This window comes from Varanus komodoensis, unplaced genomic scaffold, assembly GCF_004798865.1.
Source record: "Varanus komodoensis strain SLA01 unplaced genomic scaffold, ASM479886v1 scaffold2, whole genome shotgun sequence".
In the NCBI taxonomy this organism is placed as follows: Eukaryota; Metazoa; Chordata; class Lepidosauria; order Squamata; family Varanidae; genus Varanus; species Varanus komodoensis.
The window spans coordinates 440,017-454,927 of NW_025335568.1; the positions used below are offsets into that span (position 1 = coordinate 440,017).

The window sequence follows — 14,911 nt, forward strand, 5'->3', positions numbered from 1 at the left end:
TCTTCTCTCCGCAGCTGGGCCGGGGGCGCGGAATCTGCTGACGGAGCGGCACGCCCGCCCCGCGCCGGCTCGCGCCCCCCCCGCCGCCGCCGCCGCCGCCGGCGCTGGCTCGGCTTCCCGCGCAGAAGAGCCCAGGCGTCCGTCCGGCGGAGCGGGCGCCAGATGGGGGCCCGGCAGGGGGCCCCTGGCCCGGCCCCCGCGGAGCAGTAGCCGCGTGCACAGCCGCCGCGGAGCCTCGCCGAGATGCAGGACAAGCTGCGCATCCTGGAGGACCTGAACATGCTCTACATCAGGCAGATCGCGCTCAGCCTCGAGGTAACACCTGCGGCCCGCCTTCCGGCGGCCCCCAGGCGCTGGCGCCTTGCAGGCGGGGGAGTGGGCGCTGGGCCACGAGCCCCGGTTGCCCTGCTGGGTCCCCTGAGGGGAGTCGAAGGCAGCAGGCTTCCCGGTGGCGCAGAGCGCTTCGTCCAGCGGCCACCCTCACCGTGGCCGGCACCCTGTGAGCCCCCAGACTTGCCTCCGCTGGGGCAGCCTGCTTTGGCTGGGTGAAGGAGAACCGCTGGCTCACCCACCACGGGCCTCCGGAGCGTCTGCCTCCGCCGGCTGCCGGGTGCCCAGCAGCGGGCGAGGGAGGCAGCCGTCCTCCCCATCGGAAGGGTGGGGGCCACAGCAGGCACAAGCATGGCTGCCCCCTGTGGCCGGGGAGCTTGAGTGGCCCGGGCCAACTGGCAGCGTGGCAGGGGACCCGAGGCGAGCGCGTGGCGCTGTCGTGGGCACAGTCCCTCTGCGGTGCTCCCAGCGCCCTGCCCCCGTCAGAGACATCGGCAAGCGTTCTGGGGTGCCCCCCGTGCACGCTCAGCCTGGAGAAGCCCCTCCACACTCCCGGGGCACCCGGGGCCTTTCCGCTCTGGTGCTGGGGCCATGGGAGCGTCCCGAGCACCGTCTGGGGCTGCGTTTCAGGCTGTTCCGTTTCCGTGGTTCTTTGGGGGCTCCACATTTGCCCCGTGGCTCCCCGGGAAGGGTGCTGGCGCCGCCACTTAGCCTGACATTCCAGTCGGCGGCTTTGCGTGTGGCGGCTTTGTGCACGTCCAGAGAAGCGGGACGTGCATCACAGTGCCCCGGTTCTGCTTGCCCGCTGCGCGGAAGGGGAGCTGCGGGGCCACCCGGTCGCGGCGTCCCCTTCGACGCTGCCGCTCCGTGCTGTCGCGACTTGTGGCGACCCCATGAATGGAAGCCCCCAAATGACCCGCCCACGCCACCCCTGCGCAGTGGCTCTAAGTGGGGGGGCTGCAGCGTCCCCGATGGAGTCGGCCCATCTCTTGCTCGGTCTCCCTTGCCTTCTTCTGCCTTCGACTTTCCCTGGCTGAGGCCGAACAATGAGGGCTTCCTGCCAGAGCCTTCCCGCGGCCCTGGTGCCCATGTGGGCGTTTGGAGTGGGGCCAGCCCCAGCAGTGGAATGAAGTGGCCCGGCGAGGTGCCCCTCCTGCAGCTGCTCCTTGGCAGGCTGGGGGTGCCCCTGGACCAGGCGACTGACCGAGAAGCCCGCAGGGACCCTGGGGCCCCGCCGGCCTGCAGTGGCGGCACATGTGGGGGAAGCCAGGTGGCTTGTCTGGGGCCTCTGGGGGGGGCCCTGCTCCCCCTCGGATTGCGCCTGCTGGACTGCTGGTCCCTTCTGGTCACTGGGGATCGCGTGCAAGATTGCAGAGGGCCGCCAAGCGGGTGTCGCACTCTCAGAGAGCCCTCTGGCCCCACACGGCTCGGGCAGGCAGAGGCTGCCGGGGCCCTGGGGCGCAGCTGCAGCACAGAGCTGCCCTGGCCAGGGGAGGAGCCCGGCCTGCTCGGTGTCCTGGGAGGGCCCCCTGGGGGCTGGGCTGGGCAGGTGAGGTGAGGTGAGGTGGGGAGCCAGCTTGGGCAGGGTCCCCGCATGCCGTGCAGGGGCATCAGAGGGGCAGGCGCCCCAGGCCAGGGGCGCCAGTCAGCAGGCAGCCCTCAGCGCCCCTCCCCCCCGGCCTCCCGTCTGCATGCCGGCAGGGCGATTGGAGGAGCCCCTCCGTCGCGGTGGGGCCACCCTTCGTGCGCTGCCCATGGGCTGTGGCGCGAGGACCCCCTCCACGCGGGGCGCCACGGAGAGGCCCCAGGGAACAGGCCTGCCCCTCCCACCAGGGTGGAGCACGAAGAGGCTGGGGCTGGGGCTGTGCCGCTCCAGGGCAGCCCCTGCTGTGGGAGAGCTGCCGTGGGGCCAGAGCACCATGCCCCGAGGGGACGCTCTTCCCGAGCCAGGGCTTAGCTTGGGACACGTGGGCCTGCTGAGCGTGGAGGCCGCCATGAGCTGCGAAGGACGTGGCCAGGACAGGCAGGGAGGCAGGAAGGCCTGCAAACGGACACAGGCCAAGGGGGCAGCCCTCCAGCCCACTGCCCCCCAGCTCTGCTTCCTGGGGAGGCCGACTGCCTCATCCCAGGGCATCTTGGGCACGTTTAATGGTCGGGGGGTGGAAGGAATGGCACTTTGCCTATGCTCAGGGGCACTCTGGTTTTTATTTCATGTTAGCACTGAAGGCACAGAATCCGGGCTCAGTTTAAGCTGCGTGGTGGAGGCCGGAGGCCTTGCGCCCCTTCCAGGGTCCCCCCACTGCTGCCCCCAGGAGCCTCAGCATCTCAGCATGATCTCCTGGAAGGCCCAAAGGCCCCAGCCGGGGAGGGGCAACGGGGCAGTCGCATGCCTCATCCGCAGGGGGCTCCTCCACACCCCGTGCCGTGCCCTTCGTTCATGCTCCATGTTATGCTTTCATTTATCTTGGTTAATTTCCATGCTTCCCGATCGCGGAAGCTTTCTGGCCGTGGTCTCCTGCCTCCTGCCTGGGTGAGGGAAGCTCCTCGCCCTGTCAGAGGGGGGATTCCCTTCCCGGGCTTGGGGAGCCCCTCACAGGCAGCTCCCGCCCGAATCCGCAGGCTGCCCCCCCCCCGGCGGGGGCTGCACTGGGGGGGGTCCAAGCCTCCCCTGGGCTGGACCCAGAGAGCCCCCGGTGGCTGGGAGGCAGCCGAGATGCCCCCGCGGAAGGAGGAGCTCCCCAGCGCAGCTGTGGGGGGGCCACGACCCCCTCACCGCTGGCTCTGAGGAGCGGGGGCCGTGCCGCTGCACCCTCCCCGGCTGAGCTATTTCAGGCGGCCGGTGATGTCAGCACCGCGCTTGCTCGCTCGCTCGCTCGCTCGCTTCCTCACCCACCCGCTGCTGCCGGTGCGGCCCCCGCCAGGCCGCCTCGCCTCGCCTCGCGCCCGTCCCACTCAGCCGCCGTCCGCGTCTTGCTGGGGCCGGGCGCCCCACACCCGCCAGACCCCCGCCCCCGGCCGGCCAGCTGCGGCCATGGGCAGCTCGGGCAGCGGCGCCGGGAGCCTGGAGAGCGGGCGGGTTGCGCAGGTGCGTGTGGCGGGGAGCCCCCAGCCCCCGGGGCGGCGAGGGAGGGGGCACTGGCTGGCGAGGGGCTCGGAGCCCACGGAGGCTGTCCGCCGGCCCCTGATCTCTGCAGAAGGAGCGCCGGGCCCGGCTGCGTGTGCTGCTCGAGGGGGGTCGGCAGGGCTGCAGCGCTCTGTGGACGCGGCCCCCGTGCCCCCAAGCTTTTCTCCCCGATCCCCAGGTGGTTCTGCAGGCTGACAGTGTATGTGGGGGCACAGTCTGCACGTGCTCTCGCACGATCATTTCGCACGAGGGTGGGACCTGCGGCCTGGCTGGGGTTGCTGCGGGGGGGGGGCTCTTTGGGATGTACGCAGAGCCCCCTTGGTGGGCATCTGTGGCTGTGTCCCGCTCAGGTGGCCACGGGAGCCGCCACGCCGGGGCAGGCAGCCCCTGGCCATGCCCAGCGTCACTTTGCGCTCAGAAGCGGGTGAGGGTCCCTCCACCCCTCGCGCCCCTCTGCTGCAGCTTGTGCGGAAGGGGAGCGCCTGCCACCAGCACGGGTCTTGCTCCGGGAAAGGAGGATGCGCTTTGCACATGCTCCGATGCATCTTTTCCGAAGGGAGGGGTGGCCGCTTGCTCCGTTCCAGATTGGGTCTTGCCTTGAACAGTGGCTTTCCGGACCAGGTTGCAGAGGTGTGCTCTGGAGCTTGTTATTGCTGGGAGCCATGTTCCCCTGGTGGGGAGCTGTGGATGCTGGGACTCCGACTCTTCTCCTCCACGTGTTCCATAGGATATTGGCAAGGGGAGGCTGCTCTGCATCTTTCCGGCATTTAATATGGTTCTAATCCAAAGCCCCTGAGCTCTGCAGGGCAGTTTTGAGGCGGAATTAAGGGGTGCGAAGCCTCGGGCCCAGGGGGTCCTTCCCCGCCTCCAGGCATCGCTCACTGGGGCCGTCCAGGTGCAGGTGCAAATTTTTCCAGGGCTCAGTTACAGCAGAGCGGTGAAATAAATGCATACATGAAGCGAAAATGCGCTGGTTCGGGGGTGCTTCTGCCACCACTGGAACGCAGCCCCAGAGGAAACCGAGTTCCCCAGGCAGGGGCAGCTGTGCCCTCCTGGCCCAGCTGAGAGGACGGGGGTGGAGGCAGCAGGCAGGAGGGGGCCGGTCCCACCGGAAGGCCTTTCCCGGGACAGAGGGATGAGCGAGCGAGAGCCTTCCGCACATGCTCAGTGCACCCACCTTCAAACATCCCTTTTCCGGAGTCCAGCTGCGAACAGACAGGGCTGTGCCATGGCTTAAAAGGCGCTCGGCTCCGAGGCCTGGGCCGGCCGGCCGGCAGGCTCCCCACCCTGCGTTTCTGCAGCCAGACGCAGCAGGGCCCCCCGTTTCTTCTGAGTGCCCCCCAGGCCGCCTGGGGCTGCCCATTCCCCCAGCAGGAGCGGCCGCACACGCTCCTGCTGCATCTCCCGGAGCCCCCCAGGCCCCCGCCCCGCCCAGCGCCCTTCACACATGCCCGTCTCCCCGCAGGGCACGGACATCCAGAAGAAGATCGACCACGAGATCCGCATGCGCGAAGGGGCATGCAAGCTGCTGGCCGCCTGCACCCGCCGCCAGCAGGCGCTGGAGGTCACCAAGAGCCTGCTGGTCTGCAACAGCCGCATCCTGGCCTACATGGCGGAGCTGCAGCGCATGAAGGAGGCGCAGGTCATGCAGCGCATGGCCCGCCGGTGAGTGCAGCGGTGTGGGGGCGGGCCGCCGGGGAGACCCGGAGGAGGGGTGCCGGGCCTGTGCCCTGCCGGGAGCCGTTGGTCTCGTGGCAAGGCACTCTGCTAGGGGCGAGCACTCTGCACGTGCTCAGGAGCATGTCAGGTCTGGCTGTGGTGGAAGAACCTGGGGAGAGTAACTGTAGGGAGTTCCAAGGAGGGGTTGGGTGTCTGTGAATATGCAGAAGATGGGAAAGGGCCGGGCTGGAGTGTCCCTCAAAGTCTGGAAGGTCAGAGGGGGCTCGTCCCTGAACACTGTCCCCTTCGCCGTGCTGCTGTTTTTGAATTCGGGCTTGTTGGGCTGAGCCTTGCCTCTGCTGGGTTAGCTCGTTGTAACAGCCCTGCTCGCATGCTGGCGTTTCCTTAGAATGGAGGTTTATTCCCTGCCTGCACTTTGCTGGCTGCTCTGAATGCCCCTTGTAGAAACGAGGGCCCTGATCTGGCCGCACGGTGTTCTGGTGCCTTCTGAGAGCATCTTCCCAGGGGTCCTTCTGCGGCCCGGCCAGGCAGAGTGGCTCAGGGCACCCCCTTCCCTGCCAGCCTGAGCCGGATCAGGTCCTCTGTGCATGGCTTTGCGCTGGCAAAGAGCCTGGAGGGCTGCCATCTGGACCATCACATCTCTCGGCCGTCACAAGGCGCTGTGGAACGGGCGGCACATTTACATAAAATACCCGTACATATACAGCACAAAAATGCTAATATGGCTTTATAAGAGCCATTATAAAGTGGAAGGACTAAAGCAATAACACCCACGGCTGCGTACATTGTACACTGTAAAGAGCAAATTACATAGCTGTCGGAGCTAGTGGTCTCAGAATAAGGCGTGCTGCTACCAGATAAGGAGCGCTCAGAACTCCCGGGCCGCTGCGCCCCCAGACCACACGCCTGGCCCAGTTTTGGCTGCCATGGGGCAGCTGAGCGAAGGCCGGGCGGTGGACCCACGCGACCGAGTGTGGCTCGCGCTGCTCCCAGAGCGACTCGGTGGCCGTGCCGGTAGCCGGCAGAGTCGTGTCGCCCTGAACGGCGTGGCGGGCACGATGCGGCTGCCCCGGCCCCCCTCGTGGCCCCCGGAGCGGGCCCCGCGGTCTGCTTGGCCAGCTCCGCCCCGACGGGGATGCTGGGCTGCGGCTGCACAGTGACCCCAGAGAGCTGCCCCTCCTTTCGGCCTGAAGGCGGCTTGCAGGGCTGTGGCGTCCAACAGGCACGTCCACACAGAGTCATTCCGTCCGCACAGTCATCCTGTTTCTTTCCTGTGATGCTCGCTGAAGCTTCGGCCTTTTCAGAAGACCTTTGAGTAAGGTCCTGTTGTTGCTTTTCTTGTTGCTGCTTCTGCCTTCTGCCCCCCCCCCCCCATGCAGCCCTTCGGATGCCGGTCCCTTGGATGACCGCTTGCCGTGTCGGGGCAGAGTCTGCATCTCAGGTGAGAACGCACCGACCGGCTGGCTGGGACAGGCACGGCCGACTCAAGCCCCGCTTGTGTTGTGGGGCAGAAGCCACGCTGGTCCCAAAACCGGAGCAGGAGGAGCTTCGCCAGTGACAGTGCCGAGTTGTCCCTGGAAGACGCTCTTGGGCAGCGGGCGTCTGGAGCTGCGTCGGCACCCCACAACCAGCGCGTTGCAGCAATCCAAGCGCGGCGCACGGATAAGTGCAGCGAGCCGATCTGTGTGCAGAGGCGGGTGCCAAGCCATTTCGGGGGACAGGTCCGGATCGGTCCGGATCGGTACTTGGGGAACCGCAGGTCCGGTTCGGTGGCTCTCGAGTGCGGCTTCTGGTGCTGATGGCTCAGAGCAGGATGCGTCCTTTGGGTGCGCCTGCCATCCTGCTTGGTTCTTCATCGCTGGAGGAGGCCCGCTTCCCTCCTCACCCCAACGCACCTCTGCCGTTGCCACCTGGGCTCCCTCCAGTACCGTTGAAAACACCCAAAGATCAAGCGCACTCACGCCTGTCCCGCCCCGAGCAAAGTCTCCCGTTCACATGGAACTGGGCGCCGGCAGCTGGAGAGAGCGACAGCTCAGAGCCAGGAGCCAGAGCGCCCGGTCCTGCCTGGACCGGCAGGGGAGAGACCGTGGCTGCGTGGACGGCTGCTTTGCAGCACGTTCGACTCCGAAGCCCTCCTCCCAGGTGCATCAGGGCCTGCAGGGTGTTCTCAGGGTTGTGTTGCGCACACATAGGAGTTGTGTCAGTGTGGATTGTGTAACCGGTGCTCTTCAGGGGATGGCAAGCTTTCCCTGGCTTTTTTTTTTTAGATCTCCGGATTCCCCTGATGTGGAAGGACACGGAATACTTCAAGAACAAGGGGGGTATGTCCTTGGTGGCAGTCTCTCGCGCAGTGAGGCCGGTTCCAGCCTGTGCCTCCAACCGCGCCTGGGCCACATGCGGCAGAGTGGTGCGGTTGCGCGCGCGCGGCCTTCATGCACGCCAGTGGCCCTGGGACGGAGGCCGCGACATGCCCGGCCCTGCGAGCTGGCAGGGAGGCGCACACTTGCGTGGCACGGACTGGCGGTGCCCGTAAGGACGCGCTGGCCCTCCTGCCACTCGTGCTGCGTTGCCTCCCTGCTCGACGGTAAAAGGGAGAAGCAGGGCGTGAAAGCGTAAACGAGGAGACGCGCACGCCACGTCTTGCTTGCCTGCTGAGGATGGAGGCCCTCCCGGGAGCAAGACCTGGGCCGGGCCGCCTCCGGGGCTTCGCCACACAGCCGCTCCTCGTCCCTCCCTGGGCGCTCGCCCTTCCGGGACCCATGCCCGCCCCTTGCGCCGCCCGGCCCGGCCTGTGAATCCCAGAGCTCCCGGACACCCGCAGCGCCAGCAGAGGGGGGCGGGTGGCCGTCACTGTGCTGCGAGCAGCCCTGCAAGGCCGCACTGGGCAGAGCCGCGGAGTGCAGAGGCACGGCCGGCTGCAGTGCTGAGCGGCCCCTCTCCTTCCAGAGCTGCACCGCTGTGCCGTGTTCTGCCTGCTGCGGATCGGCACAGAAATCTACGACACGGAGATGGTGCTGGTGGACCGGACGCTTGCGGACATCTGCTTTGAGAGCACGATCCTCTTGTGAGTCAGTCCCCACCCGGCCGCCTTGCTGTGGCGCTGGAGGCGATCTTCTGGAAGCCACCGGTCGGTGGGCAAACGCTCCTGTGATCCTCCCTGCCCTGCTACTGATTCTTGTCACAAAAGCTTGGCTTTCGAAGTCGAATTCGGCTGGTCTGGGCCTTTGGAGAGCAGGGAGGATTGGAGACGGGTACTGAAAAAGCCCCGTGGGACAGGATGCCCAGGGCATGAGAACGCAGTGCGGGATCGTGGTGACGAGCATGGCAGTCTGGCCTCCCATCCCCACTCAGCCATGGAGCCGCCGGGTGACTTTGGGCAGCCCCAGACTCAGCCCAGCCTGCCTGACGGCTGTTGTTGTGGGGATGAGACTGAGAGCAGCAGGAGAATTCGGTCAGCTGCTTTGAGTTCTTTGTAAGAAAAAAGATGGGGTCTAAATCTACCAACCAAATGAATAAACGTGCACCTTCCAAAGTAGCTTTTTCCAGCTGCTGCTGCTGCTGCTGCTGCTGCTGCTGACACTGAATTTGTATCCGTCCTTTTCCCTCTTGCAAGGAACCTGGGCAGCTGATGTCATTCCCTGTTATCTGCACAACTCCATGTGGTCATGTGGGCCGAGAGCTCTCAACTGCCCCCATGTCACCCAGAGGGAGGGGGCTTCCTGGCCAAGTGGGGAACAGAGCGGCTCTTCCCGACCTCGCCCCACACTCCCACCACCGCCCCTCCTGAGGACTCCGGCTGCCAGCGGAGCACTCTGGGGTGGGAGCCGGAGCCCCTCTGCCCGCTTGCACTGGGGGAGGGGAGGGCCTCCGTGTCGCAGCTTCCGGCGGGGGCAGCTTCTTGCCAACACGGCTAGTCAGGACGGTGGCCGCTTCCCAGGGGTTGCTCCACTGGGGGGCTCCGACGCCTGGCAGGTCACTTCCCCCGTCCGCAGTGTGCCTCCCGAGACAGGCAGGAGTGCGCTCAGGACAGGCGGGGATGGGCCTCTGTGGGGTGGCCACAGGGAAGGCTCGCGCGTCGCCCCCACTAGTCCGGCCGGGGTGTCCACTCCACCCGCTTGCGGCTCGCCCTGGAGGAGCCACGCTGTGCCGGCTGGGCAGCTCCGGCTGGGGGCCCCGTGGGACTCCAGACCCACGAGGTGTCTTCTCCGCCGGGCGGCAGGCACACCCTCGGGCGGCCCGTCCGCGGCTCTGCAGCCAGAAGGCCGCCCCCTCACCTGCTGCCCAGGTGGCCTGGCGTGCCTTCCCGTGGCGGCTGATCTCTCCCTCCCCCGCAGCACGGAGGCCGGCCCGGACTTCGAGCTGAAAATAGAGCTGTACAGCGCCAGCCTGGAGGAAGACTCCGCGCTGGGCAATGCGCCCAAGAAGCTGGCCAGCCGCCTGAGCAGCTCGCTGGGGCGCTCGTCCGGGAAGAGGGTGCGGACGGCCCTGGAAGGAGCGGCGCCCAGCAGCCCCGTGAGCAATGGCGGGAGCAGCCCCCTGCTGCTGCCCGGCCCCAGCATCACGTGAGTGCCCACCCCCGGCCCCCCGCCCGGGCCCGCACGTGCCCCGGCCCCCTCTCACACGCCCCTCTCTGCGCCCTCCCTCGCAGGGGGCCCAAGTACCAGCTGCTGGCCGGCACCTCCCTCCACCTGGCCGACGTCCAGGACGCCTTCCGCACCCACGACCTGGTCATCGCCGGCAACGGTACGCGCGGCAGGGCTGTTTGGGGCGAGGGCGGAACGGCTCCCTGCCGGGAGGAAAGCGAGCCCCTTCCCCTTGCCGCTGCAGCGGGAGGGCTTTGCCGACCGCCTCGCAGGCCCGGCGCGAAGCCTCTCCGGAGCCGGTGGCGGCACTGCCGGGGCTTTGCCGGGCTGCAGCCACGCGGCTGGCGGCACGGGGCCTTCTCCCCCTGGCTGTGCTCGGGCTGCGCCTGGTCCTCCCAGCCCCCTGGCTGCCGCGGCTGAGCAGCCCCTTTCTCCCTCTGCCCCAGAGGAGAGCTCCTTCTGGCTGCCTCTTTACGGGAGCCTCTGTTGCCGCCTGGCAGCCCAGCCCGCTTGCCTGCTCCACCAGCTGATGTGCGGCTTCCTGAAGGTGCAGGTAAGGGCTCCGCGGGGGCACGGCAGGGCAGCTGCCAAGCAGGACCCTGGCTCTGGCTGCACGGGGCCCCTGGGCGCCGCCGCGGGGTTGCTCCCGCCTGGACCGTTGGGGTGCCCCTGTGCCGGGATGCGGCGGCTGGGGGCAGGGGGGCCTGTCCCGGGCTGCACAACGGTGCCTCCTCCTGGGACGCCTGGGGGTGATTGCCAAAGGGCGAGGCGGTGACCCTGGAAAGGGCGAGGCCCGAGGGGGGGCGCTGAGTGGGCCCCGGCCAGCCGCCCCACCCCGGCTTCCTCTCCCAGCAGTCAGTGCAGCAGGGGGAGCCGCCGGGCTGGTTGCGGCTCTTCTGCCTTCTGCGAGGCTCCAACCTCTTCTGCTACCGGCACCCCCAGGACGCGGACGCCCAGGAGGAGCCGGCCCTCACCATCGCCATCAACAAGGTGCGTGGCTGGCAGCCCGAGCCGGGCGGGAGCGTCTCCCGCCCCCACCTCTCGCGGGGCCGCCCCCTCGCCAGGTCCTCGCGGACCTCGGGCGGGCCCTTTGCATCGCCCGCACGCTGCCCTGCTCCATCCCTGGCCCCGTGCGGCCCCAGAGGCCTCAGGGGCTGCCTCTGCCCCTCGACTGCACACCTGCTGGTCCCGCGGTGCGGAAGTGGGCGCAGCCAGACCACGGGGGGCGCTTCCCCATAGCCACTTGCCAGACCCGCGCTCCAGGGTTGCCTCCAAAAGGCACGCGAGGGACCCCCGTGGGACGTGCGGCCAGCCTTGCCGCAGGATGCTTCTCGGGGCCCCGCTCCTCGGGAAGGGGCCGGGGCCACCGTGGCGGGACACATGCCGCGCTGCATGGGCTGCCGTCGGCATGCGGGGCGGCCAGGCGGGCAGAGCAGGACGCCCCATGCACTCGGCCCCGACATTGGGAATCCCACTGCAGCGGATGTGGCCACTTGCAAGTTTCTGAAAAGCAGCGGCCGGGGCTGGCGCCGGCTGTCCCCCCTCCCCACCGGTGCAATGCGGTCAGTGTCCCCCCACCTCGCTGCTTCCCGGCCCGCAGCCATTTGCAGGACGGGCGGTGGGGCTGACGGCCGGAGGGAGGCACCCCCCCCTGCGAGGACTGCTCTGCCTCCCCAGCCCTGCCTCTCGGCCATGCGGAAGCCCCTTCCGCTCCGCACACGCGGGGGGCCCGGGCGGCAGGGGGCTCCTGACGGGGCGGCGGCCATTCGCGAGCGGCCAGCCAGGGAGGACTTTGGTGAGGCCCACGCGGGTAGTGGCTGGGGGTCGCCTGGCGCGGAGGGCTCGCGGGGGCACGAGGCCCGGCCGCTGCCCTGCCAGCCCTTCACGTGCCGGGGCGGCGCAGGGGGCAGGTGGGGGCGTCCTCCCACCCGGCAGGGTGGCCGGGGCTCGCCTGGACACACGGCCCCTCCCCGCAGGAGACCCGCATCCGGGCCACCGAGAAGGACCCCAAGAGCCGCCTGCACAGCATCTCCGTCACGAACCGCTACGGGGGCGAGGAGGTGACCCACACGCTGCTGGCCGAGTCCCGGGTGGAGACCCAGCGCTGGATGGAGGCCTTCTGGCAGCTCTTCTACGACATGAGTGAGCACGGGCGGAGCGGGGCCGGCGTCCCGGCCGGGCGGGGGCAGGCGGGGGGGCACGGAGGCGCTCCTGGCATGGGCTCGGGGTGTGCGTCTCGCCGCACGTTGCGAAACCGAGGGGGGGGGGGGGGGGGGCCGGGGGGGGGGGGGGGGGGCTGGGGGCCGGGGGGGGGGCCGCTTGCGTGCAGGCAGAAGCGTGCGTGAGTGCTGCCCGAGTCCTTTATGGGGTCTGGCAGGAGAGGCCTGCTCTGCCCTCTGAAGGGATTTGCACCCGCTCCTCCTGTGGTGACGGGGGGGGGGCTGGGGGGGGACTACCCCAGGCCCCTCGTGGCGCCTAATCCACCGTTTCCCTCCCCTCTACCCTGCCAGCTACCCACAGCTAAGTAACGTGGGGCAAGCCCCCCAGGTTTTCACCATAGGGGCAGGGCTACTCCAGAGCCCCACTCCTCGGGGTGCCCCCTCGTCTGCCAGGTGCCCCCCACTGCCCTGCTCTCAGGATACCCCGAACTCCCCCAGCAGCAGCTCCTGCTGCACTTGGTTAAATGCTCCGCAGGTGAGCTTAAGGTGGGGCAGCCCCCCTTCACCCCATATATGCCCCCCTATTTTTGCAAGTCTTATCAGTTCCCCCAGAGGGGGCACCCTGGAACGGCCCAGACCTCTTGGAGGGAGGGACCCCCCACCCAGACCTCGACGCGCTGCCCGGCACAGCTCCTGCGGGGCTCCCTGCCTTGGGCGAGGGGACCTGGAGGGTGCAGGCGCTGGTGGGGGCGGGGGCCTTTCCTGCATGCGCGGCCCGGCTCGGCAACGCTGCACCCCGCAAGTGGGCGGCAGCACAGGTGGCGCAGGCCTCGGGCGAGCAGCCCCCGTGCCCCCCACCCAGCCCGCCCCCTCCCCACAGGCCAGTGGAAGCACTGCTGCGACGAGCTCATGAAGGTGGAGGTGCCGTCGCCGCGCCGGCCGCCGGCCCTGCTGCCCAGGCAGGGCTCCCTGTACCACGAGATGGGTAAGAGGCCGGGGGGCTCACAGGGCCGAGGGGGCCCGGGGCCCACCACGGCAACAGCCTCGGAGCCACTGCGCTGGCCGCCTGCAGCCGGGGCGCGGAGGGGCGGGTGCACGCCAGGCGGGGCGCGGGACGGCCCGTCTTCGGGGAATTGCCCCGGCTGCCTGGCGACCGGGCCGCCTTCTCTGAACCCGGCATGGCCTGGAAGGGGCGCGAGGGCCCCCTGGCCTTTCCGGCTGCTCTCCCAGCCACCCGGCCCTGGGGTCTGCGAGGCCCCGGCCCCCCTCCACGGCCCCCGCGCTGCCCCTCTCCACCCCGCGGTCAGTGTCTGTAACTCTGCGCTCTCCTGCTGCTCTCTCTCTCTGCACGCCTTCCTCTTCTGTCTCCTCCTCTCCGTCTCGCCCTCCCTGCCCACCCCAGCGCTCCCCGGCCCCGGGGGGCCGCCCCCCACCTGCGAGGGGCTCCTGTTGCAGGACAACGCCGTCTCTGCGGAGATCCGGGCGCTGCTGTCCTCATATTACAGCGACAGGTGACGTAACCCAGCGCGGGCGGAGGCGGCCTGGGCGCCCCGGAGCAGAGGGCTGCAGCGCCTGGCTGGTGGAGGGGCCGGGGGGCGGTCCGGCAGGGCATGCTGCCCTCGGCGCGGGCCACGTAACGCTCCGCGGGGGGGGCGCTCTGCTGGGAGCGGCCAGGAAGTGAGGTGCCCCGTGAGGCCGAGCCACGGCAGCTGCTTGGGGCGCCCCCTCCCGGCGGCCCAGTAAGCCCGGCGTCTCTGTCCCGCAGCTATTGAGCCCGCGGACGACATCGAGGCCGTCACGGAGATCCTGGCGCGGCGCGTCTCTGGCCTGGGCTGCCCCGCATGGCTCTCACTCTTCGAGGACTCTGTGCATGCCCCGGCGTCCGACACCGACAGCAGCGCCAGCCCCGGCCCCGGCCACCCACATGCCCCGCGGGGCCGGCCGCGCACGCTCTCCCTGGACGCCAAGCTCAGCGCACTGAAGGGACGCGCGGACCTCCGGGGCCCTGGGGCCCGTGTGCCATCCCACTCCAGCTCGGGCTCCTCCAGCAGCGGCAGCCCGACCCCTGAGCTCGAGCGGCCCTCCCTGCCCCACGGCCGGCCCAGATTCGACCCACACCTGTGGCTGCAGTCCCAGGTCTGAGGGGGCTGGGCAGCGGCAGGGCAACTGCGCAGCGAGATCCTTCCTCCCAGGGCGGGAGCCGTCGCCCGACCATCCTGTGCCCGCAGCAGGCAGGGCCCCGAGAGGGGGCGCCCCCGCCCCACAGCAGGCGGCTGGGCCGGACGTGCCCTGCAGGATGCTCCCCGAAGCCGGGCCTCCGCCCACGACGGCCCCTGGCGCAAGTGGAGTGGCCGCCTCTGCGAGGGGCCAAGCGCCGCCTGGACTCGCCTCCTCCTCGGTGGGAGGCTGCAGTGCTCCGGGCTTTGTGGCGTGGGGCCTTTCGGAGCGCCCCAGAAGCAGGTGGCTCCCGCTCGCCCCTCCCAGGCCTGGCCCCCGTCCTCTCGGCCCGCTCCCCGCTTCTCTAACCATCTCCCGGAGCTGCCGTCCTCTTGCCAGCGCAGGAGGCAGTGGGGTGGGCAGGCAGTCATGCGCGGCCCCTTCCCCACTTGTCTGAGGCAAGGGGTGGGCCGCCCCCTCCATGCACATTAAAATGTATTTAACACTGCCTGTGTCAGTCCAAGGCGGGGCTGGGGGCTTGGCAGGGGGCGGGGGGGTTCCGAGTGTCGAGGGTCCCTCTCCCCCTCCTTGTATCGGGTTGCGGTGCTGGTTCTCGGGGAGGCTGCCCTGCCTGTTAGCCTGGATCACCCGCCGGAAGCGGCACGGCCAGGGAGCGTCTGCAGTGGGAGGGCTGGAGTGGAAGAGCCGGGGGGGGGCGCCCGGCTGCATCAGCCTGGCCCCTCCAGCCACACGCAGGCCAGCCTACGGATGGAGGAGACGCCCCTGCTGGGAGCGCTTCCAGGAGGCAGGAGGGTCCTGCTGGGGGGGGGGGAATCTGCCCAGGCTGCCCACCCTCCGTGGCGCTGACTTTGCTGCAG

General features: G+C 69.4%; 1 protein-coding gene across 3 annotated transcripts; it reads left to right on the top strand.

The window, feature by feature from the left end:
• The first annotated feature begins 165 nt into the window (after positions 1-165).
• RTKN (rhotekin) lies at positions 166-14,539 on the top strand. Of its 3 annotated transcripts, XM_044428303.1 has the most exons (13): positions 166-315; positions 4,920-5,119; positions 6,514-6,575; positions 7,402-7,455; positions 8,081-8,198; positions 9,469-9,696; positions 9,783-9,877; positions 10,164-10,270; positions 10,570-10,707; positions 11,694-11,859; positions 12,757-12,861; positions 13,279-13,387; positions 13,642-13,726. In XM_044428303.1, exons 1-13 carry the CDS (start codon positions 244-246, stop codon positions 13,646-13,648), a joined length of 1,461 nt encoding a protein of 486 aa, XP_044284238.1. In that variant the 5' UTR covers positions 166-243; the 3' UTR covers positions 13,649-13,726. The 3 variants fall into 3 exon arrangements, with proteins under 3 accessions (XP_044284238.1, XP_044284236.1, XP_044284237.1); XM_044428301.1 differs by lacking the exon at positions 13,279-13,387 and having other exon boundaries at positions 13,642-14,539; XM_044428302.1 differs by lacking the exon at positions 13,279-13,387 and having other exon boundaries at positions 10,573-10,707; positions 13,642-14,539.
• Positions 14,540-14,911: the final 372 nt, after the last annotated feature.